We start from the raw sequence: 22,789 nt of genomic DNA, 5'->3' as shown, positions 1-22,789 counted from the left end.
GCCTCAATGTTTATTTGAAATGGTCATCTTAACCTTTCTTGAAGCCATCTGTTTGCTGTGACCAGCTCCTGGGGCAGGCTATTCCAGAAATTCACAGCCCTTACTGTAAAGAATGCTTGTTTGTTATGACTGAATCTTATTTTCTCCAGGTGTAGAGTGTGGCCACTTGTTTTTTGAGGGGGTTTAATCCCTTCAGGACCTCCGCTGTATATGTATGGCGGAAGTCCGATCTTAAAACATGGCACCCATTTGCACGTTCAGCAGGCACCATAGCCACTGGGTTTCTGCCGTTTATTGCTCGGTCACACAACTTGCCACCCAAATGGATTTTACCTCCTTTTCTTCTCACTAATGGAGCTTTCATTTGGTGGTATTTCATTGCTGCTGACATTTTTTACTTTTTTTGATATTAATTGAAATTGACCGAAATTTTTGCAAACAAATGACATTTCACTTTCTGTTGTAAAATTTTTCAAATAAACCTACATTTTTAGGTTTCTACATGTTTTCTACATGTCTTTGATTATGCTCCTCTGCTGGTCCTTTTGGTCAGTTGGTCTCGGCAGAGGAGCAGGCATCACAGTGAGTAGCACCAAACGCCACACACTTAGCCCCAGATCACCCCCCTGCACCCCAATTAACCCCTTGATCACCTCTGTCAATCACCTAGTGAAAGGAAAAAAGTGATCAGTGTAAACTGTCACTTTTTTTTTTTTTTTTTTTTTCACTGGTATTGACTGTTAGGTTTTAGGGATAGTTTAGGCCCCTTGGTTAGGTAGTTAGCGCCCAGCCCACCGCACACTGCAGTCACTTATTCGCTGATTAGCGTATCGCTAATCAGCATTTGTACTTTTATAGTATCTGTAAGTGATCAGAACTGATCACAGTCAGATCTATAATAGTATTAGTGTCACCTTAGTTCGCCCTCCACCCAAAACGCAGTGTTTGCCCGATCAGGCCTGATCGGTCGCCCACACGTGCGTTCACCCACGCCCGCCCCACCGCAGTGACAAAAAATATATATTTTTTTATCACTGCACAATCACTTTACAAGCGCTGCGGCAATTTAAAAAAATCAGTTTTGATATTTTTTTATCAACGGCAGCGACCTCCGGTACTTCGCTAGCCTCCCATTTGTAAGACAGGCTTGCTTTTTTTTCTTCTTGGGTAGTCTCAGGGAATACCCCTAAATTTAGTAGCCCAAATGTCAAACGGGAGGTATTCTTCTGAAGAGGCCTACAGGCTTCTGACCCAGTCGGATGAGGAATGGGAACCCTCATCTGATGAATCTAGCGGGTCAGAATACGAACCTGTAGAAAGCAGTGGCAGTCTGACTCAAAGTTCGGACGAGGAGGCTGAGGTCTCTGATGGCACCAGGCGTACCCGGCCTCGTGTCTCTAGACCACAGGTTGCGCAGGATCCGCTTCAAGGGCAGCAGTCGGATTACGTGGTGAGGCATACACCAGCAGCGCAGCCCTCCCTGGACCTAGTACTAGCACTGCCGTACAAAATGGTGAAGTGGCGAGCACCAGAAGGGCAGTTGAAGCTGGTACGGTGGCACGTGCAGTAGTCCCCCCCCCCCCCCCCCCTGTCGCAGCCACCGCACAGACAGGCCCGTAGAGCCCCTAGAATCCCTGAGGTGCTGGCAAATCCTGATTGGCAGTCCCCAACTTCCAGTCTGGAGTTCGGGTTGAGACAGCTCAGATCGGTTCGGCCCTGGGATTTTTTTGAGCTGTTCTTGACTGCGGAGCTCTTGGACTTAGTCGTGGCAGAAACAAACCGGTATGCCACACAATTTTTAACCGCCAACCCGGGAAGCTATTATGCCCAGCCTTTCCGGTGGCAACCAGTCCAAGTTTCCGAAATTAAAACTTTTCTGGGCCTTCTCCTCAACATGGGTCTAACCAAAAAGCATGAATTGCGGTCATATTGGTCCACGAACCCAATTAATCACATGCCCATGCTCTCTGCTGCCATGTCCAGGGCACGATTTGAGGCCATCCTGCGTTTCCTGCACTTTAGCGACAACACCACCTCCCGTCCAAGAGGCCACCCAGCTTTTAAACGGCTCCACAAAATTCGGCCCCTCATAGACCACTTCAACCAGAAATTTGAAGATTTGTATACCCCTGAGCAAAACATCTGCGTAGACGAGTCCCTAATGCATTTTACCGGGCGCCTTGGCTTCAAACAATACATCCCAAGCAAGCGCGCATGGGGTATGGGGTCAAAAGATCAGACCCTGGAGCCGGTCGGTTGCCCTGACTACCTAGGGAGCAGTGGGTAGACAGTCTGGGACTTGGTGTCACCTTTATTTGGCAAGGGGTACCATCTTTATGTGGACAATTTCTACACAAGTGTGGCCCTCTTCAGGCGTTTGTTTCTAGAACAGATTGGCTGCTGTGGCACCGCGCGAACTAGTCGCGCGGGCTTCCCCCAACGGCTCGTTACCACCCGTCTTGCAAGGGGGGGGGGGGGGGGGAAGAGGGCTGCCTTGTGTAACAAAGAACTGCTCACGGTGAAATGGAGAGACAAGCGTGACGTTTACATGCTCTCCTCCATTCACGCAGACATGACAATCCAAATTAAGCGAGCAACCAGTGTCATTGAAAAGCCCCTCTCAGTCCACGACTACAACCTTCACATGGGAGGGGTGGACTTCAATGACCAGATGTTGTCTCCGTATTTAGTTTCCAGACGCTGGTATAAGAAGGTGTCTGTATATTTAATTCAATTGGCTCTGTATAATAGTTTTTGTTCTCTACAGTAAGGCTGGGAGAACAGGATCCTTCCTCAGATTTCAGGAAGAGATCATCGAGAACCTCCTGTACCCAGGAGGTTCCGTGGCCCCATCCACCAGTGTAGTTAGCCGTCTACACGAGCGACATTTCCCCAATGTCGTTGCTGGTACCTCAACCCAACCGTCACCCCGAAAAAGATGTTGTGTCTGTAGCAGGAGTGGAATAAGGCGTGACACCCGCTATTTCTGTCCTGACTGCCCTCACCACCCTGCCCTATGCTTAGGGGAGTGTTTCCAGAAGTACCACACACAGGTACACTTAGCATAGGGATCACATCTCACAGGACAGGTACACAGGGCTATTAGGGCCCATTCACACAGAGCTGCTGCAAACCTCTCCTTTCACCTGGGACAAATGGCATAATGCACTTCGCCACATCTTTGGGCGATTTGCGCTTTGCACATTGTCCCATGGGGAAGGAGAGGTTTGTCCTATAAAGGTAAAAAAAAAGCAGTAAGCAAAAAAGTTAACGTTCAGTTCCAAAAGTTAAATAAAGTTTATATGTTCTGTTCAAAGTTTATTATAAAGTTAATAAAATTATTGCGTTGCGGCCTGTTGTGTTTTTTTTTTTTTTTTTTTGCCTTCCAGGTGGACCAACCGATCGACTAGCTGCAGCACTGATGTGCATTCTGATAGAAGCATTGCGCTGCTGTCAGATTACACACAAGTTTGTGTATGCGGCGCTGCAAGACGAGATTTCTCCTCTGCAGTAAAAGATACGTTTGCCGAGGCATATGAGCTGAGGAGGTGGCGGTGTTCATATGCTTTGGCAAACACTTTGTATATAAAAAGAAAAAAAAAAAAAAACGAGCTAAGTGGGTATGGATGTTGGGCGGAGCCCCTATGTCCTGGCAGACGCCTTTTCCCTCCTTTTTTGGCAGATTTTTTTCATCCACATTGATCGATGCGAATGAAAAAATCTGTGCCGTTCATTTTTTTTTCTTTCAGCCCAGAGGCTGAACAGAAAAAATAAATCTCATTACCTGTATGCTCAATATAAGGAGAATAGCAGAAACTCCTAATGCTGGCCATACATGTAATGATTGCGGAGACCCTCAAATGCCAGGGCAGTACAAACACCCCACAAATGACCCCATTTTGGAAAGAAGACACCCCAAGGTATTCGCTGAGGTGCATATTGAGTCCATGAAAGATTGAAATTTTTGTCCCAAGTTAGCGGAAAGTGAGACTGTGAGAAAAAAATAAAAAATTTCCTCTAACTTATGCCCCAAAAAAAAAAAAATTCTATGAACTCGCCAGGCCCCTCATTGAATACCTTGGGGTGTCTTCTTTCCAAAATGGGGTCACATGTGGGGTATTCATACTGCCCTGGCTCTTTAGGGGCCCTAAAGCGTGAGAAGAAGTCTGGGATCCAAATGTCTAAAAATGCCCTCCTAAAAGGAATTTGGGCACCTTTGCGCATCTAGGCGGCAAAAAAGTGTCACGCATGTGGTATCGCCGTACTCAGGAGAAGTTGGGGAATGTGTTTTGGGGTGTCATTTTACATATACCCATGCTGGGTGAGAGAAATATCTTGGTCAAATGCCACCTTTTGTATAAAAAAAAATGGGAAAAGTTGTCTTTTGCCGAGATATTTCTCTCACCCAGCATGGGTATATGTAAAATGACACTCCAAAACACATTCCCCAACTTCTCCTGAGTACGGCGATACCACATGTGTGACACTTTTTTTTGCCGCCTAGGTGGGCAAAGGGGCCCACATTCCAAAGAGCACCTTTTCGGATTTCACAGGCCATTTTTTACACATTTTGATTGCAAACTACTTTGCACGCATTTGGGCCCCTAAAATGCCAGGGCAGTATAACTACCCAACAAGTGACCCCATTTTGGAAAGAGGACACCCCAAGGTATTTCATGATGGGCATAGTGAGTTCATGGAAGTTTTTTATTTTTTGTCACAAGTTAGTGGAATATGAGACTTTGTAAGAAAAAAAAAAAAAGCATTTTCCCCTCACCCATGACGGCACCCCATGCGACCAGGGACCTCCCATCCGGGACAGGAAACCTGAGAAGATAAAAGGTTCACACCCCCACCAAGCACCAGTTCAGGTTTCCTGTCCTCCGGATAGGAAGTCCCTGGGAAGCTTCACGTTGGTTCTCACCTGCAGCCAGGGGGAGGCCCAGGTTCTTATCTGGTGGGTGGCCTCCCCCAGGTGGCGTTATGCTCTCCGGGGCTGCTGCCTACAGTCTGGGCTTCTTCCCCCACATCCCGGCGCTGGCCTGAGGGAGCCGCTGTGGCCGTGTTCAGGCTGCTTCCCTCCTTGCTCCCGGGTTGCCCGCCTTCCTGTCGGCATCGGAGGGGGCGTCTGCGCATGGGCGTGCCCCGACGCGCGCGGGGGGGGGGGGGGCGGGGCGGCTTGACCCGGAAGTTGGGTAAAGCGCCGGTGTGTTCCCTGGTGCGTCCTTTAAAATATAAATGGGGCAAAGGGGGGGAACCCAGCCGGCTGATGTGGCACACAGTGTGGTGCTGAAGAGGCTCTTTGTTTCCGGCAAAGATGTCAGAGCCTGCAGATGGACGCGCCGAACCCCTGGAACACTCAAGGCCCGCTAGTCCGGTACCAGTCCTGAGGAGTGGGGGCTAAAAAGGATCTTTGGTGAGATGTATCTTTTTCTTATTAATGGGGTGTTATCTGCTTGATTTGTGTAGGTGGCAAAGACCCCCAAAAAGCGGCCTCTAAAACGAAGCATAAGGAGTGTGCAGGATGTAAGGCCCTCCTAGCTTCCTCCTATTCTAAGCCGTTATGCACCCCATGTATCGATAAGTTGGTGGCGGAGGAGTCCCAGAGCCTTTCCAAGAATATGCGATCTTTAATAAGATCTGAGGTGAAAGCCTCCTTAAAATCCTTGAGTAAGAATCGCCTGCGGTCTCCGGAAAAATCTCCGGATATTAGGGATTCGGATATAGACCATTCTGACGTGGAGGAAAGAGAAGCAGGCCAGTTACTCTCTAATGACGCTACTTCGTCAGCAGAGGAAGAAACGGGGTTCCTATTTCTCGCCCGAAGATGCCCAAAACCTCCTTAAAGCGGTCAGAGCAACTATGCAGTTAGAAGAGGTGAAACAGGCTAAGTCTACAGCAGATATTGCCTTTCAGGGGTTAGGTCCCAGAAAGAAGAGGGTTTTCACCATTCACGAGAATGTTCAGGCATTAATTAAAAAGGAATGGAAAAATCCTGATAGGAAGTTTTTTATTCTAAGCTCCGTTAAAAGGAAATATCCCTTTGATGAGAAAGTAGCAGCCTGTTGGGACAAGGCCCCTACTGTTGACGCTCCGGTGGCGAAGATTGCCAAGAAGTCTGCTCTACCGTTTGATGACCTGGGTAGCCTGTCTGATCCTCTGAATAAAAAAGCGGATTTTTATTTAAAAAAGGCCTGGGAATCATCCTCTACCTGCTTGAGACCGGCGGTTGCAGCATCATGGGTCTCTAGGTCACTGCATATCTGGCTGGAACAGTTAGAACAGCATCTCAGTGAGAAGAAGCAAAGAGAAGTTTTGGCGTCCCTTCCTACCTTTTTTAAGGCTGTCGATTTTTTTAGCCGATGCCTCCACGGATATAGTTAGGTTCTCAGCCAGATCATCCGCCATGTCCAATGCGGCTAGAAGAGCTATTTGGCTGAAGTCCTGGAAAGCTGATCAGGGTTCAAAGGCTAGGTTATGCTCTATCCCCTGTGAGGGTGACAGGCTCTTTGGGTCTTCCCTTGACGATATACTTGAAAAAGCCTCAGACAAGAAGAAGGGTTTTCCAGCTCCTCAACGCCCCCCTTTTTTTCGTAGATACCAAGGTAAAAGGCAAAAGGGTAGGCAGTATGACAGAAGGGAAAAGGATAAATTTCCTAAGAAATCCGGAGGTTTCCTTTTTAAACCCCAAGATCAAAGACCCAAAGATAAGCAATGACGCCGAACCCCAGGTAGGGGGAAGATTGTCTCTCTCTCTCTCCCAGCCTGGAAAAAGATGACCAAGAACGGCTGGATCCTGGGAGGGATTGGAGAGGGGTTCCGGCTGGAGCTTCTGACCCATCCCCAGGATTCGTTCATACTGACAGATTACCCCAAGGATCTAGTCAAGAGACAGGCCTTAGAGTCAGAGGTCCTGCTGCTTCTGCGAAAAGGGGTGGTTGTCCTGGTTCCGCAGGCAGAGAGGGGCAGGGGTTTTTACTCCCCTCTTTTTTTAGTAAAAAAACCCAATGGCTCCTTCCGGGTAATCCTAAACCTGAAGAAATTAAACAGATTCCTCAGCTACAAGAGATTTCGCATGGAGACCATAAGGTCGGCCATAGATCTCCTATCAAAGAATTGCTGGATGGCGACTCTGGACTTGGAGGACGCGTACTACCACGTGCCAATTCATGTGTCCTCCCAAAAATATTTGAGGACAGCAGTCTGGGTTCAGGGGGAATGTCTGCACCTGCAATACAGAGCCCTGCCTTTTGGGGTTTCACAAGCCCCCAGAATCTTCACAAAAGTGATTGCGGCAGTAGCCTCCTTCCTAAGGTTGTCAGAGGTTCCGTTGCTGCCATATTTAGACTACTTCCTGTTTTATTTCCCAGACCAAGGAAGGCTTGATTCAAAACATTGGAGTTTCCTGCGCCCTGTTAAAGAGCCTGGGCTGGAAAATAAATTGGGAAAAGTCTTGCCTAACACCATCTCAGAATTGTGTATTTTTAGGCATCCTTTTAGACTCCCGAGTAGAAAAGACCTTCCTCCCGTCCGCCAAGATATTCTCCATCAGGGAGCATGTTTGGGATCTTTTCAGATCCTACCTCTGCTCGTTCAGGAGGGCAATGGCAGTGCTGGGCCACCTGACAGCAACCTTTCCAGCGGTCCTATATGCGCAGGCTCACACAAGGAAGCTACAGTCATGCATCCTGCGCCAATGGGACGGCTGCAAGCAGTCGTTGGACCGGCTTTTCCACTTATCCGCAGAGGCAAGAGTGTCTCTTCTTTGGTGGACTGTGACAGAGAATCTCTCAGCAGGAGTACCATGGTCCTTTCAGGATCCGATAGTAATAACAACGGACGCCAGCCCGTGGGGTTGGGGGGCCCACTCGGAGAGCAAAGGTTGGCAAGGGAGGTGGGATTTGAATACCAGGAAAGCCACCTCGAACTTCAAAGAACTAAAAGCAGTAGAAATGGCCTTAAAAGCGATAGCTCCGGACATATCCTTCAGGAACATAATTCTATACTCTGACAACTTGACAACAGTGGCATACATCAACCATCAAGGCGGAACAAGGGTACCTTCTCTGGCAACACACTGTCACCAGATCTTTCAGTTAGCGGAACAGAAACATCTATCCCTGTCGGCAGTCCACATAAAGGGGAAAGAGAACATAGTAGCCGATTTTCTGAGTCGCACCCAGCTAAAACAGGGAGACTGGTGCCTAAACCCAGAGGTTTTCTCCCAGTTAACGCAGAAATTCGGCCTCCCCACGGTCGACCTATTTGCCTCCAGAAAGAACAGGAAAGTGGAAAGGTTCTTCTCCATAAATCGCCTGGACGATCCAACAGCTTTAGACGGATTAGCACAGAACTGGTCTCAGGAGGAGGGTTACGCCTTCCCTCCTTTTTCCCTAATTCCGCAGGTCCTGAAAAAAGTCCAGAGGGAGAAAGCGATAATTACCCTAGTTGCCCCAGTGTGGCCAAAAAGGTCCTGGTACTCCTGCCTCCTAGACCTAGCAATACCCCCCCCCCCCCCCTTGGATTCTGCCCCCTCGGGAGGATCTATTATATCAAGGCCCGATCCTGCATCCCAATCCAGAATTTTTGCATCTGGCAGCATGGAGACTGAGAGGGAGATTTGGTTAGGTCGGGGTCTGTCCCAATCTGTAGTATCCACCATTTTGGGAAGTAGGAAAACCACCACAGCCAGAAAATATAATAAGATCTGGGAAGTCTTCTCCTCCTTTTTAGGGATCAATCCTGACCCCCTTCTCTCCTCTAAATGTCTCTAGGGTCCTAGACTTTTTACAAGCTGGCTTGGATAAGGGGCTTAGAGCTTCCACCCTAAGAGTACATGTGGCAGCCTTGAGTTACTTCTTTGATTCTCAGCTGGCCCTGCATCCTTGGGTTAAAAGGTTTCTGTCAGCAGCCTCCAGGATCCGCCCTTCGATAAGACCCTTGTCCCCTCCTTGGGACCTAAACACGGTCTTGACGGCCCTGTCACAGAAACCTTTTGAGCCCTTGTCAGACATACCCATAGATATGCTCTCCTTTAAAATGTCCTTTTTACTGGCCATTACTTCAGCTAGGAGGATTTCAGAGATTCAAGCTTTCTCGGCTTTTCCTCCTTATACCCAGATCTTGGACGACAGTTATTAGGCCTCTCCCATCCTTCCAGCCAAAGGTGGTTTCGGACTTCCATAGAAGTCAGGATGTTGTCCTTCCATCCTTTTGCCCTAATCCCTCTAATAGTTTAGAAAGGGAGTATCATTGCCTGGACGTCAAAAGATGTTTGCTTGCTTATTTGGAGTCTACCTCGGCCTGGAGGTTGGAAGAAAACCTCATTCAGTTTTGGGGTAGGAATAAGGGGCGGAAAGTGTCCACGGCAGTTATTGCTAGATGGGTTAAAAGGGCCATTTCCGAAGCCTATTTAGCGCAGGGTCTCTCGCCCCCTTCAGGGTTTGGAGCCCACTCCACCTGAGCGGTAGCTACGTCCTGGGCCGAGAAGGCGGATGCCTCCCTGGCTCAAATTTGTAGAGCAGCAACTTGGAGCTCTCAACATACCTTTTTAAAGCATTACAGGCTCCAACTTCACGCGGATTCCGCATTTGGTAGGAAGGTGCTTCAGGCGGTTGTCCCCCCCCCCCTAGTTTCTCATTAATAGTCTATCTCGCATGGGTTGCCGTCATGGGTGAGGGGAAAACATTGCTCACCGGTAATTGTTTTTCTCGACGGCACCCCCAAAATTTTCCCTTCTTCCCCCCCCCCCCCCCCAAAAAAAAAAAAACTAATAGGCTTTTTAGTTACCCTTTATTAGGTTATATGCGGAGTAGCCCGCTACTTCCTTATAGGTTTCTGAGAGTTTCTCTCTTGGGTATTGAAGAGATATAATGTACCGTATTGGATCTCTCTCTCCCCCTCTCCCCCGGATGGGAGGTCCCTGGTCGCATGGGGTGCCGTCATGGGTATCGAGAAAAACAATTACCGGTAAGCGATGTTGTTTTCTTATTGGTCTCCTCTAAAACCTAGGTGCATCTTATAGGGCGATAAATACGGTCCAGTGCAGCAGGGACCCTAGTCCGTTTATATAGTCGTTATATATTTTAATATGCACCTTGTGTTTTGTTATGCGCGTGAATCAGTCAGCGCTGACTAGCACCCCCTAAGCCCCGCCCCAGGGTTTTTTGTTTTTCAGTATTTAAAAAGCTAGAAAAACTATACATATGTGGCATGGCCATAATTGTAGTGACCTGGAGAATGAAGAGCATTAGTCAGTTTTACTGCGTATTGAATCCTGTAAACTGTGGCTGAATTGCATTTTTTCTTTTCCAATTCCACCCCATTTGGAACTTGATATTCCTAACTGATATATTAACTGATATTGGAGAGGGGCCCATACCTCTTTATTCCCAGGGTCCTCCACCAACCTTCATGTGGCCCAGGTAGACAGAAATTGGTGACCATAAATAAGTTGTGTGCACTTGGGCTGTATCTGAGAGATGGATTTCAAGTGCACCAATGTCATGGCAGTTGCTTCTGTCAAAGTTAGGCTTTTTATTCTTAATTTGGTGGGAGATGTTAACCCTCGTGACCGCACCTTCAAGCAAGAGAGGGTAGGTCCACCGTGCCCTTATCGCCCACTCTGTAGTACGAATAAAAATAAAAAATATTGTTAGAAAAACATATAAAATACTGAAGTGAGACAACCCCTTTAAGAAAGTGGCATTGATCATGTAGAGAGAGTTAATAAAAGCCACTTGCTAATATATTATCCATATTGCTTCCTTTGCTGGCTGGATTCATTTTTCTGTCACATTATACACTGCTCCTTTCCATGGTTACAGACCACCCTTCAATCCATCAGTGGTGGTCATTAGAGATGAGCGAATCGAAGCTGACGAAGTGGAATTAGTTTAGAATTTCCGGAAAAATTAGATTCGCAACAAATGTGAATTTCCTCGCGCTTCGTGGTAACGAATCGCATTTTTCCTAAAATGGCGGCTACACATGTGAGGACATGGGGCAAGGAACTCTGGGAAGGCGGGGTCACCCAGATTGACATGCCTGCATGCAGCCAATCAGCAGTCAGCCAGCCCTGTGATGTCACAGCCCTATAAATACGGCGGCCATCTTAGTAAGAAATTTTTCAGCGTTCAGAGTGCAGGGACAGACGTGTGAAGGCGCTAGGGACAGCAATTGGAAAAACCTGATTGTGGGGGGGGGGGGGAAAAACTATTTTTATAAGTGCAGGGAAAGGATAGGGAGGAATCGTATCACAGTATCTTAGTGCTGGGAGAGACATCAGAAGGCTGTAGAGACATTGATAGGAAAGCGATTTCCAAGTGCAGGGAACGATTATTTTAGGATCCAAATAACTATTAGACAGCTATTGCATTCCAGCTATTTGTTATTGGGCTGCAAGTGCTATGTTGAAAAGCCTTTAGTGGCTTATATCTTAGTATCTTTAGTATCCTACATCAGTACTACAAGAAAAATATATACGCATTTCACTTCTGCAGTTATTTCTGGTGAAAGCATATAGGAGCGTATTTTAGTACTACAAGAAAAATATATAAGCACGTCACTCTTTAATTTAACTTTTTCTGGTCAGAGCGTATAGTGACGTATTGCAGTCCAACCAGAAAAATATATTCTTAGTTCACTTCTGCAGTTAATTGTGGTGAAAGCGTTTAGTGGCCTATTTCAGTACAAAAAAATATATATATTTGTCGCTTTTGGGGGTGGGGGTTCATTTCCATTTAATTTTAGTTGAGCTACAAGTATGTCAGGCAGAGAAGTGCCAGGCCATGCACAGAGTGGCAGAGGCCTAAATGTTTCTGGCGCAAGCAGAGGTTGCAGCAGAGTAAGAGGCCATGGCAGCAGGAGTCGCAGCGAGTGGCTTGAGCTCCCGGTGTCATCTAGCGGTCGTGTCTTGACCAGCAACCCAGCGGGTCTTGATTGGTTAACTTGGTCATCCACGTCATCTCAAGTGACATCAGACACCCTCAGCCAACAGTCAGTGGGTTCGTCAGACACAACACTTAGTTGGCATGGCCTGGGAGCAGGCCCTATGCCCTCACCTTTACTCAACCTGCCTGTCCTTTCCTGTTCCTTTACCGCGAGAAGTACTATATGCTGTGGGCTCAGCTCCACTATTCAGCGAGGAAGAGCTACTAGAGTCCAGTCAGCAGCTACTGCCCAGCAAAGATCTGGAGGAGACATCCGCTGCTTCCTCCGCCAGGTGGGCAAGTAGTGATGAGGATAGTGGCGCAGGAGCTCGTGTTGCAAGCGGTCAGGCTCCTGACCCAGAGACTGTTGAGGAGGAAATCGGTGACGTGCAGACACTACTCAATGATTATGGAGTCGGTCTCACTTGGGAGCCACGTGAAGTAGGGGGTTCATCAGGAGAAGAGGGCGGGGGCTTGCCCGTCAGGCAGTAGCAGTCAGCCAGTAGCAGTAGCAGTCAGCCAGTGAGGTGGGGGGGGGGGAATCCGGTACTCGGCGGTGTGGCAGTTTTTTTGTGTGAAGCCGCTGGAGGAGGTCAACATGCTCCTACTCCTAGTCAGTCATTCTGTCGGCAATCTATCACCGAAGCGATTGCCAAGAGACATCAGTATGCATGCGCGCATCCAACAGTGCAGAAGCTGAACGTGCTCCTGTCCAACGTTTTGGTGCTTCAGTCTCTCACTTTTCAAGTGGTAGACTTTTTTCACCTTTCAGAGAACTGATGGCTTGTGGCGAGGGGGAGAGTCCCAAGCCCTCATTTCTTTGCACAAACATGTAGAACAGAAGGTGGGCTAGTCCTTGACCCTGTCTATGTCTGCCAAAGTGCACGGCAGCGCCAACATGTGGAGCTGTAACTACGGTCAGGGACAATACATGTCTTTTACGGCCCACTGGGTGAATGTGGTTCCTGCACAACCACACCAGCAACTTGGCCAGGTCACGCCGTTGGTCCTGTGACAATGTCCGCCTCTGCCTCCTCATCCTCCACCATGTCCTCAGCCTCCACTGCAGGGACAAGTCACAGTGCTCCTCCAGCATACCACATGTGCAGGGCACGGCGGTGTCACGCTGTTCTGCACCTCGTTTCCCTGGGCGAACTGAGTCACCCAGGAACTGCTCCGTGTGATTCGTCAAAAAATCATATCCTGGCTTTCTCCGCGACAAATGAAAATCGGAACCATGGTGACAGACAACAGGAAGAACATGGTGTCGGCGCTGCTTCAAGGAATGCACTTCAGCCACTCGTACACCGCAAAGCACACCCTCCTTGAGCTGCAACGGCAGAACAGCATCCCCCAACATAGGCTGATATGCAACGTTTCAACCCGTTGGAATTCCACCCTCCATATGTTGGACAGACTATACGAACAGAGAAAGGCCATCAACTATTTCTTGATGATCCAAGCGGATTCTTCAGCAGCAGCCTGAGTCTACAGTCGCTCTTATAATGAAGAAACTACTCGCCAGCAACAGCAGCAGGTAGACCTGGAGCAGGACCTGAACCAGCAGGTGGTGGCATACTTGGCCAGCACTCTGCCATCCCACATTGAAGATCTGCTGGACTACTAGGTAGCCAACCTGGATTTGTGGCTGCAACTAGCAGAGTTTGCCTTGGAAAAGCTGTCCTGCCTGGCCAGTAGTGTGGCATCAGAGCGAGTGTTTAGTGCTGTGGGGGCCATAGTTACCCGAAGGAGAACTCTCCTGTCCACCCAAAATGTGGAGGGGTTGACCTTTTTGTCAAGATGAATCAGGCGTGGATCAGCCAGGATTTCAAACCACCAATTCCTGATTCATCAGACTAGATCATCCATGGTGCCACACCAACACTTTGATAAGAGACAGCACATAGGCTATTTTTTTTTCCTATATTGTGCAAGCACGGCCACCACTGATGGTTTGCAGGGTGGTCTGTAACCATGGAAATGAGCAGTGTATAATGTGACGGAAAAATGAATCCAGCCAGCAAAGGAAGCAATATGGATAATGCATTAGTAAGTGGCTTGTATTAACTTTCTACATGATAAATGCAACTTACTGAAGTGAGACAACTTGAATATATTAAATGCTATGCTTCTATTACCAAAAAATGTCCTGGCAACCATCAGTTAAAAAAAAAAATGCATTGGATCCAAATGCCTTCTATTTTTCACACCACTCCATTCTTTCTAGGGGGCAAGGGCTGCGTGAAAAACTGACAATTTAGAACATGCTGTGATCTTTCCTGAGGACACAGATTATCAATAAAAAAACAATGCACCTAATCCCATTTGAAATTAATGGGTCAGGATTCAGCCTGGATGCTGTTTGAATCGCAAAATGGACATTGGACGGAAAACTAGCATGTGTGAAATTAGCCAAAGGGGGCAGTCATCTTGCCTGATCTGCTAAAGCTCAGTATAAACAGGCTTTCATGAACTTGAACCTATTTTCTATGGTAGATTTATCAAACTGGTGTAAAGTAGAACTTGCTTAGTTGTCCATAGCAAACAATCAGACTCCATCTTTCATTTTCCAAAGGAGCTGTGAGGAATGAAAGGTAGAATCTGATTGGTTCCTATGGGGACCAGTTTTATAAATCTCTCCCTCTGTTCTGTGCCTCAAATCCTGCCTTTGATAATGAGATGACTGCTGGCAAGTGATCTCTACAAAACAGAAATGGTCAACCTATTATGAGGGCTCAGTGGTCATACATAACCCCTGGGTGTAAATACTCTACATTTAAGGAATGGCCATCTGTAGTGTAAACTCTGTGGATTTTCCACCTTTACAGTAGCTGCAAAGTGCATGAAATTTTAAGTGTCCACACTCTTATCTGCACATAACCTGACATCCAGTATGGATTTTAATTATCTTACAGTATTAAAGTATATTACAGTTGAAACTTTGCTACAATGGCTAGTATTGGCATTAACTGCAATCCTGGCTTCATAACCCCTCAGATGCCACTGTTGTGCAGGAGTTTTCTATTGATGACCTATTCTCAGCTGTTTGAAGAGGAGACGATGCTCCATGTGAGTGCTGATTCCTCTTCATTACACTACGCGTAGTCTCCCTTGCGTCAGTGTATTGTTGTTATAAGTACTCTTTGTTCAAGTGAATGGAGTGAGTACTTGTAATTAGCAAACCCAACCGTGCCACACTCGCTATAGAGAACGTGCCAATGCTATGCCATAGATGTGAGATTCTTGGCAAATACATTGTGTACAAAAAATTTTGTGCTAGTCTTGTCATTGGCAGACAATCTGTTTAGGACAGGAACCTACACTAAATACTGGCTTCCATTAAATTAAAGGAATGCAGGTTCCAAGTGCATGCTGAGCCCACACTATATACCTCTTTTGATGCCTGTCTGTCCCATAGTATAAAGTTGTCGCCTGCTCTTCCTGCATTTATTGGAGGCCATCTGGCATCAAAGAGGTGTAATATAAGGTGGGCTCAGCATGCATGTGGAGCCTGCATTCTCTGATTTTTAATGGAGGCCAGTGTGTGACCAAAAGAGGTATAATCAAAGAGCTGATTGGGTGCACCGGTCAATAAAAAACAAACAAAAAAAACTGCACATTCCCTATTAATATAGACCACCAGAAAAGCTTTATTAAAGGGGTTCTCCAGGAATAAAAAAAAATAAAAAAATGAAAATACTTGATATTATTTTATAATATATTCACAAATGCCTTTCATTACTTAGAATGGCTTATTTTGTCTAGGGAGCAAACATTAGGAGAAATAAAATGGCCGCCATCCTATCAGTACACACAGCACCTGTCCTAATCACACAGGAGGACAAGTTACTTCATCACAATGAGCCACAGTGCTGCCTCATCCTCCTCTCTGCTCTGCTTGTCAGGAATCATGATCCTGAATACAGGGGGATCTCTGTGGGAATGGAGATGATGAGGAGACATGAGACTTGTTTACAGTCTCCATTACTACAGCCTGTCCTGTCCATCCTCTATGTACTTCATGTCTCCTCATGAACTAAATTCCCCAGAGATTCAGCTAAAGTTCTTATCTGTATTCAGGATCATAATCCCTGACAGGTAGAGCGGAGAGGAGGATGAGGCAGCTCTTTACCTCAGTGTTGTAAAGTAACTTGTCCTCATGTGTGATCAGGACAGGTTTTGTGTGAATCAATAGGCCGGTGGCCATTTTGTTTCCTCTAATGATTGCTCCCCAGACAAAACGAGACGTTATAAATAATGAAAGGTATTTGAGAATATATTTATAATAAAGTAATATTTTTTTACTTTCTTAATTTCCAGAGAACCCCTTTTTTAAAGCCGTCGAAGGCTAGTTTCACACTAGCGGCAAGAAACTCATTGGTGTCACTAGTGTCCCCGGACTACCGCTCCAGCTCCATTGACTATAATGGGGGCGGTCCGGAATTCTGGCGGCAGCACAGCAAACATGCCGAGAGGCGGCCGGAATAAAAGTCAGACATGTCTGATCCGACAGGCTGTTCGCCCGTCAGAACAGCCTGCCGGAGTTCCTTGCTGCTAGGGTGAAGGTACCTTTAAAACGCTGGTCTTAATATATGTGCCCCATTGTCTGTAAAATTTTGATCATTTGTTTCTAACCTCCCAAATGTCCTTACTATGTAGGGTGAAATGAGTTTAGTAAACAGTGTTTTATCTTCTCATTGCTAAGGATTTCTGAAACATTTGAATATTGAAGTGTTGAGGTTGAAAAGACTATGAGATAACCTGGTCTTCCCCCTTCTCTGCCTTATCTTTTCAAGGTGAGAGCTGGCATACACAATACAAAAAGCAGTTCCCAAACAAAGTATCTCTCCTGGAGAGTGCAATCTAGATTTTTGGGATACCCTATGCATACTTTCTTATCAGGGTTGCTTTGTATTTGCACCTTTTCTTATTGCAGCCTTCCCTTTTATCTGTTGCTTATTATTGAAGTGTCCATGTAGTGTGTTGGAATTTGGAATTTACCTTGTATTTGCAGAAGTTTGTTCTCTACTTATCTTCAATTTATTTTAACGTTTTCATTTATGCTCCTTCAAAAGGATCTCTCCCTCTCCTAACAAAAGGATATGAACAGTATCTTTTTTATCTGAGGGTAAAAAGAAGGAATATTGAAAGTTATCCATACATACTGAATGGTAAAACACTGGGTAACACTACCATGGAAAAGGACTTAGGAATTTTAGTGAACAGCAAATTAAGCAGTAAAGACCAGTGTCAGGCAGCTGCTGCCAAGGCCAATAAGATAATGGGGTGCATCAAAAGGGGCAGAGATGCTCATGATGAGAACATAGTCCTGCCACTTTATAAGTAAGACCACACATGCAGCACTGTGTACAGTTCTGGGCTCCTGTGAACAAGGCAGACATAGCAGAGCTGGAGAGGGTTCAGAGGAGGGCAACTAAAGTAATACCTGGGATGGGTGGACTACAGTACCCTGAAAGATGATCAAAAGTAGGGTTATTTCGTTTAGAAAAAGACTGAGGGGAGAGCTAATATTACTATGTATAAATATATCAGGGGTCAGTACAGAGATCTCTCCCATCATCTATTTATCCCCAGGACTGTGACTGTGACGAGGGGACATCCTCTGCGTCTGGAGAGAATAAGGTTTCTACACAAACCTAGAAGAGGATTCTTTACGGTAAGAGCAGTGAGACTATGGAACTCTCTGCCTGAGGAGGTGGTGATGGGGAGTTCACGGAGTTCAAGAGGGGCCTGGATGTATTTCTGGAGTGTAATATTACAGGCTATAGCTACTAGAGATGGGAACTGGAAAAAATAATTAATTTATTTTCAAATTGCTGTAGGCGCTGCCAGGATATGGGTTAAAGGAACATCAGGAGTGATGCGGTAGATTCACGATGATCTTTATTCACAGGGTTGTCAACCTGTTTCTGGGACGGAGCGTCCCCTTCATCAGGACATTACTGCCCTGATGAAGGGGACGCTCCATCCCAGAAACGTGTTGACAACGTGTTGACAGATGCTAGAGATGAGTGGTTGATCCAGTGAGTTATTCTGATTGAAGTCGGGTGAGGAAAATTGGCTTCTACCTTAATTTTTATTTTATTTTAATTTTTGCCTTCCTCTGGATCAACTTGCAGGATAACAGGCTGAACTGGATGGACAAATGTCTTTTTTTCAGCCTTTTGTTGACTGTTACCTATTCTTTAATTATCTATAAAGCATAGAGATGATCACTTTATACTGTGCCTTACGTTGCCTATTATGTAACCAAACCACATTACGTTTTGGCTTTTTATTTGCTAAGAATTTACCCAGTTGAATGTGCAGTATTTAATTAAAGGGAGTCTGCCACCACAATTGGACCTTATACACGGCTTACATAGTGCTGTAGCATAAATATACATGATTCAACTGGTACCTTTTTGGTCTTTTTGTTCTGACTTTCACCAGGAGCAAAAAACGCTGTTTTATTCCTATGCACATGAGAGCTTGCAAGTGCCCAGGGGCGGTGTTCAGTCTGTAAGTGCCCAGGCGCTCTGCCTTCTTAGATATCTCCTCCCCAGCCTCTTCCTTGCACCGCCCTGTAAGACCCTTGTGTCATCCAGTGTGCTGGCCGAGATTCCATGAGTGCGCAGTGTGATGACCATTTTGGGCAGCTGTATCGCTCTATGCAGTACGCATGCCCCTGCAGGATCTCGGCCAGTACACTGGCTATGTAAGCAGTGTATAAGGTCCAACTGTGGTGATGGACTCCTTTTTAAGCATCTAGCAAGTCCCCACTGTAGACAGCATGGCTGACATGGCTTTGGATAACCTTTTGTAAACTGTGGGGAATTGCATATGTATGCTTGCATTACTATATTATTTGTGTTTTGCAAGTACCGGTAGATAACTTTACCCCTAAACAACAACAACAACAAAAAATAACTGCCTAGTTACAGCTTTCTGTCTGCACTTAGGTGTGACTCTAAACATGGCCTGATCCTCTTCCATGATGTCCTCCTATACATCCCTTTATTACTGGCACTGTTTGGAAGTCCTTTCCTGCTGAGAAGAGCTCTTGCTGGAGGTATGACTAGTTTACAATTATTGTTATACAATGCAGATGTCCGTTTCTGCTCTTCACATAGCTCTTGTGGGCATCAATGCTGCAGGTAGCTGTTGATATAATCCAGCGTATAAATCACTGTTTGCACTTCACACTGACTTCATGCACCTTTTATGTCTGGCTGTATGGGTAACCAGTACTGTATGGGTAACCAGTGAAATGACTGGCACAGGGCGGAGGCATCTGAGTAGTGGTTAGACAGATGAGCCTGGCTGCTGCATTCAGGAGAGGGGAGAGTCTGGTGATGGGGAGGCCAATTAGTAATGAGTTGCAGTAATTGAGATGGGAATGGATCAGGGCAACAATTTTAGTTTTTGTTTCTGAGGTGCAGGCATGTGAGTGAATGTAGGGGTAAAAGGAAAGATCAGTGTCAAACATAACCGAGACAGCGGGGGTGTTGCCTAGGTGTGATGGTGGTGCCACACACTGAGATAGAGATATCAGGTTGAGGAAAGTTAATAGATGGAGAAAACACCAATAGTTAAGTTTTTGAAAGAGTCAGTTTGAGAGAGAGGACATGTTGGAGATGGTCGCTACAGTCCCATTTTGTAGTACAGCAGGGGTGATGTCATGGAAGGAAGTGTATAGTTGGGTGTCATCAGAGTAGAGATGATACTGGACAGGGTCTGAGTAGGAACTTAGTGGCCCTGAAAAAAACATTTTATATGACCCCAAAATGTAGGTGGGACAACAGAAATAGACGTAGCCAGCAATACCATAGTGCAGAACATAATACCACCCCAGAAGAACCAAATACCACAGCACAAAACACATGGTGACACCTCAACTGTGTCTGGGGGACCCAGGGTAGTGTTGGGGCCACCCCTAACAGTACCCTGTGTTTGGGGTGGCCCCAACACTAGCCTGGGTCCCCCGGACACAGTTGAGGTGTCAACATGTGTTGCTGCTCTCCGGAAGGGATGGTAAGGCATGGTGCACCCCAATGGGAAATAAGTCTAGTGTGTCAGGGTCTTCAGTTAACCAGTGTGCTTCTTTACTGGAGGAATTTGGTGCAAAACAATACAGTCGAGGCATAGGGCTGAATTCTCCACTCTCCTCCGTGGCAGAAGGGTTTGATGCTGAGAAACGGCCTGAGCTAGCTCTCTCCCAGTCAAAGGCTGGAGGCCCACGGTCTGTAGCTCAGTAGTCCAGGGGGCTCCTTGGTCATGGGGCTTGTAACCCATGGTCTGTGGCTCAGTGCCCCCATCTAAGTGTCTTCTTCTGGTCACTCATGTAGGCTGGCAGGAGTCTCCCCTTCAAGCACTGGGCCCTAACTGCAGTACACTTGGGGCTCTAATTGGTCTCCTTATATACAGTTTCTAGCTAGACTTGAACCTTCTAGTGGGAGGAGTGGAGATATTCGGCACAAACAATTACAAAATTACCACTCCGTTCTGTCTAGGGCTGGTTTTAGACAAAATGTGGCCCTGGGCAAAATCAAAAGTCAAAAGTCGACATTTCGTCGACTCCATAAGTGAAAACAAATGTGAACGTGTATTCTCTCTATTCTCCAGGTCAGTACGATTACAGTGATACCACATTTATATAGTTTTTCTTGTGTTTTCAAAACTTTGGAAGACTTTTTTTATTTTCATTGCCATATTCTGACTCCCCCCACCCCCCAAAAAAATATTATAATGTAGTTATGTCTATAAAGCTGTTTAGACAGTTCATTATTTGTGGGATGATTTGTAGTTTTTATTTATACCATTTTGGGGTGGGTATGACTTTTTTTTATATTTTTATCTTTTTTTTATTACATTTTTGGGAGAAGGAGAAGCAACAAAAAAGATGACTATTTTTTTCTTTATGGCATTCACCATATGGGTTAAATACATTCATATTTTAATCTTACGGGTGTTTTAGGACATTATGCCTATGATTATTTTTTGTTTGTTTTTTAATATAGAGATAAAATTTGAACTTTTATATATTTTATTAAGTTTCCTTAGAGGACTTGAACATGTGATCATTTGATTGCTTCTCCCCTATACTGCAATGAATTAACATTGCAATCTATGGAAGATTAGCCATGTTCCTATGGAGCCCTGCCACAGGATGGACCCAAGGCTCCCATAGCAACCATGGGAGCACTGCACCCCCAAGATTGAGGAGGCCGTTCGGTTAACACCTCAGATGCTGTGGTCAACTGCAACCATGGCATCTGATTGGTTAAATATCCAGGTGTCTGCAGTGTGAAACAGAAACCAGCAGCTATGGCGCCTGCTCAGCTTCTGAGCGAGCACCATGGCTTAAATAGGGCCTGAAAGTACTGCTTACTGTGGAGCAAAAGATGTAGTATATAGATATACAGTATACAATAGATATGGGAGAGGTAGATAGATGGATGACAGGCGAGCACAACTACACACCGTAAATATACAGTTACACATATTGTACACTTGCTCAGTGGATACAGCAGTCAGCATAGTACATATGCACCTACTTGGGGATGTCAGTCTTTGACATAACTTTGCTGTTATCCATCCAGGTCTTGGAGAATTGAGACAAGTGCTGCAGATAGCACACTGTGGAGCTGTGTGGGGGAGGGGCGCCAGAAATCTTCTGCCTTATAAAGCACCAGGCAGTGGGTCCCCTGGTCTATGAACCCTGAGCATTCACCTGAGGGGGGCATCTCATGTGATATTTTTAGAGAGCAGGTTGTTACGGACACGGAAATACCTTATATGTCTATTATTTTTATTACGTTTTACACAGCGATCATATGATCATATATTGTAATTTATGTTGCTGTGCACTCCCCTTGTGCACGATCAATGCCGCTTCGGGACATATGGCCCGCTCACGGACCATATGTCTCGAAGGGCATACGGATGTGTGCCAGAGGCCTAGGAGAGAATGCCCAAGGAAGGCATCTGGCTGCCATTTCCTGCCATCGGGTCCCCGTCACAGTAGCGTGGGGACCCGATGGACATCAAGACTCATGAGGATACTGCACATGGCCACGGCAGTGCAAGGATTAATGCGCTGGCATCAGTGTTTTCACCAATGCTGGCGCATACAGCAGGTGTCCGGCTATTAGTGACTGCTGGACCCTTGCAGCTGATCGGAAGGGGGGGGGGGGGGTCGCAGATTTCAGACCCAGTTCCATGTATGGCGCTGGTATCCTACAGGGTTAAACAAGCATGACTACCCATGGTTCCCTGCATACAATGTCCTATAAATCTAGACACAGCATATGGGAGACACGTGTGTGTGTCGAGTGGCATGTTTGTCACCCACAAAGTGTCATCATTCGACAAGTGTCAGGCAGTTAAACAGATGGTGTGTGCGTGTGTATAACAAAAGATGTGTGTATGGTCTGATTGGACAGAAATTGGTCAGATATGATATGAGATATATAATATATTATATTATAATATATATATTCTAAATCTGCCTAAAATGACTACACTTTTAGGTATCTAATTGTTTTCCTGTTTGTTCATTAGAACGGCAGGGTGGATTAGTTTAATTAGGCTGAGCTGCAATATTGGGCTCAGTTGCTTGTATGGATGTCCTACTGTGCTTGGGTGAGCCCTGAAGTGTTCTTTAATCCTGCTGATTACCGACTTGTCATGACCCACTGATCATGCATAGATGGTATATCTTCCAATGATAAGCCATCAATTTTTCTGGAAATTTATGAAAAAGATAAAAGAAATGGTACTCTCTCAGTGATCCTTCTGCTTTTGTTCTGATGCTTACTTGGTCCTGATGGTCTCTAATTTCTGGTCCAGTCTCAAAA

At 46.0% G+C, this 22,789-nt stretch overlaps 1 protein-coding gene across 1 annotated transcript in view; it reads left to right on the top strand.

The window, feature by feature from the left end:
* Positions 1–22,789, top strand: part of LOC122919803 — a 66,340-nt gene that overhangs the window by 27,370 nt on the left and 16,181 nt on the right. Inside the window, exon 8 of the mRNA XM_044268991.1 lies at positions 18,893–19,002. Coding sequence (XP_044124926.1) covers positions 18,893–19,002 — 110 coding nt within the window. The remainder of the gene's footprint in view (positions 1–18,892; positions 19,003–22,789) is intronic.

Source organism: Bufo gargarizans, chromosome 9 (assembly GCF_014858855.1).
Source record: "Bufo gargarizans isolate SCDJY-AF-19 chromosome 9, ASM1485885v1, whole genome shotgun sequence".
Taxonomy (NCBI): Eukaryota; Metazoa; Chordata; class Amphibia; order Anura; family Bufonidae; genus Bufo; species Bufo gargarizans.
The sequence above is the reverse complement of the archived record's forward strand: the minus strand, read 5'-3'. Positions and strand labels throughout refer to the sequence as shown.